General features: G+C 29.9%; 1 protein-coding gene across 1 annotated transcript in view; it reads right to left on the bottom strand.

Moving 5' to 3' along the window:
* Positions 1–704: 704 nt before the first annotated feature.
* LOC106684590 (thioredoxin-related transmembrane protein 2 homolog) overlaps positions 705–2,860 on the bottom strand; it is a gene marked incomplete at its 3' end in the record, with an annotated part of 6,526 nt that continues 4,370 nt past the window's right edge. The window contains 1 exon segment of the mRNA XM_067051425.1: positions 705–900. Coding sequence (XP_066907526.1) covers positions 705–900 — 196 coding nt within the window.

Raw genomic sequence — 2,860 nt, 5'->3', positions numbered from 1 at the left:
TATATATATATACATACAAAGAGGCAGCAGGAATTGAAAAATGAATATGAAAAACTGAGACTAAAGGTTTTCAGAAATAAGGATGGATATATGTTGCTGTTGTACAAAAAACAATAGTTGTGGGCTTTTCTGTGAGCATTGTATTTGTGTGTTAAAGATTAATCTTTGACAAAGTTAAATAAAATCTAGAAAGTAAAAATGGACATTGGTAATTGTAGCCACAGATTTAAGAGCGGACGATCATGTAGTGGAATTATAATATAATATGTACTCTAGTTTTACCTACTTATATATTGTCTTTTGTATATGCTAACATGGAAGGGAATTTTTATATGAAAAGAGACACTTTCATCACTAATTTCAATCTAACTAAATAATTAAATTATCGTCATACATATTCTTGTGTTTAATCCATGACAAATGCCATATCTTCACAAAATTCTATTCTATAACCCATTAAAATGAATAAAAACTCTATTCAACATCAACTACCAATTGATTATTTGTTATTTTTTATGTACTTCAATATTGATTTCCCAAAAAATGGGATAGAAAAGAAGATTGAAAAAAAATAAAAATAAAAAAAAGAAGTGAAAAAAAAAATATTAACCATTACATTAAAAAAAAAAAAATTAAAACTTTTTCATAAGTAACGTTAGGAGTCTGAGAATATTTATGAAATATATATAGATGTAAGTGCATACCTCAGTAAAAAAAAATTTAATTAATTTTCCTTTGGAGTCCACCACTGGCCTGCGCACTGCTTCCTTTCCATCTTTAAATAAAATTATGGTAGGTAGTTGTTTGCTCAAAGAAGAATCATTAATATGGTATTTGACTGCTGCTTCAGGATATCGACCAATGTCTATCTTACCAAACTTCAAATTATCCAGATCATAACTAAAACATATATTTAAAAAAAGAAAAATATTACTAATGAGTTTCTATTTCTTAATTAATTCAATAAAAATCCTAACAATTGTTTTCATGTTCCTGAATGAAATGATTAAAGAAAAATACTGTCCTTTTATGAATAAACAGCTTGGGAGAGGGCTCTGTTGTCAACAAAAAATTTAAAAAATCCTAAAATGACTATTAATTTAGTGTAGGTGCATAAACATAGACACCTAATAAATAACCATCAACATATGACATATACATAAACATAATTTTTAAAAAACCTAGATTAATACTTACCCTCCCCTCTTCTTTGTTAATTTGTAAAATCTTCCTCTTGCATAAAATTTCAACTTACTCTTGATTCCGTCGAATTTGCATTATAAAACTTTTTCAAACTTTAAGTATTCTTTACATTCTCTTCCCATTGTATCTTATACCTGTAGATTATCTTTTGAGCCTGATATGAGAACTATGACATCTTCAAATACCATCCCTTGAATCAGGATTGTCCTCATGTTCCATTTCCCTACAATTGTTTGCACTGGATGGGGACTCAGGCCTCTTTGTTTTACAACTTTTTTCATGGCCAAGATATCTGACTCTCTTTCATTTATTTTAAGTCCTTCTATGTGGATCTAACAGGCTTAGTCAATCCTCATGGGATATTCTTGTCTACAAGAGCTTAGAACATTTCTTGTCTGGGAATGGAATCAAATGCAATCTTTAGTCCAGAGAAAGAATTACACTCCCCTTCCAAGACTTGTCAAGTGTGGTCCTAGGTTTTATATTGAGCCATTTTGTTAATAAATTAATGATTGCACCTCCAAATTTCTTCTCCAATATTGGTCTATATATTTTAAGTGAAATGGTATCTGTGAGATAGATAATTTCTATATTCATTTATCCTTACATCATATAGTATTTTTACCCCTCTGAGAAAACTTTTTCAGTAAGAACTTTCTGAGCTAGAGTCTTCACCAATTTAAGTCCTCTGTATTTAATAAATTCTGGGAGAATGCCATCTCTACGAACTGCTTTACCATTTGGAATTTTCCCATTATACATATATCTTTTTTTAAAAAAAAAAAAAAAATGTGTGTAGTATTAAAATGTAAGCATTCTTCATAATAAAAACTCATATGGAATAAAAAGATTAACCCCTCCCAATTGAAAAACATTATAATTAAAAATAATCATTTCTAGGCCAAGATGTTAATACATAGCTCAATCGCCTACCAGTAAGATAACTATTTTTCATCAGCAAAGGAAAAATAAAATTAATGAAATAAAACATAATCTTTCGATAATGCTAATACATATATACTATTAATCTGTAAATACATGTTTTCTCAATTAAAATATTCAAATTGTAGGAAGATGGTCCAGGTAGCGGTCAAGAAAAGTACAACCGTAGAAAACCATTAATTATTAAATCACCCATGGACCTTCTCCACCTCCTTATTTCTTATTGCACCATACTTATACCTCATTTACTTCACTACTCACTTTAATTTAAAAAGAGTACAGATTGTTAAGACTTCTATTAAGCATTATTTCACTATTCATTACCCAATTGCTACATTAGCAATTCTATCCCTCTTTACTGTGTCTACTAGTTATTAATTAGTATTCTATTCATTTATATTTATATTCCTTTGGTTAACTGCATTCCTCTCTACACTAACCAAGGTGAGAGTGTCAAGATTCATTCATCGGAACCCCCCAAAAATGTATGTTTAACTGCCCCAGTTGGGAATCGAACCCAGAACGTTCCGAAGCGAGCGCACTGGGGCCTGCGCCCTAACCCTAAGATCAACCTATATTCGAACAAAACCAACTTCACAGAACAATAAAAATATGACTATTGTTATGATTGATCCAGTTGTTGTAACAACTGTTATCTGTTCTAACCTAATTAGTAACATATGTTTGCACTTTTACCATTTCTGTAATCTTTATA

Source organism: Halyomorpha halys, unplaced genomic scaffold (genome assembly GCF_000696795.3).
Source record: "Halyomorpha halys isolate HHAL.00 unplaced genomic scaffold, Hhal_1.1 Scaffold594.1, whole genome shotgun sequence".
Classification (NCBI taxonomy): domain Eukaryota; kingdom Metazoa; phylum Arthropoda; class Insecta; order Hemiptera; family Pentatomidae; genus Halyomorpha; species Halyomorpha halys.
Note: the sequence above shows the minus strand (reverse complement) of the source record. Positions and strands in the feature narration are given on the sequence as shown.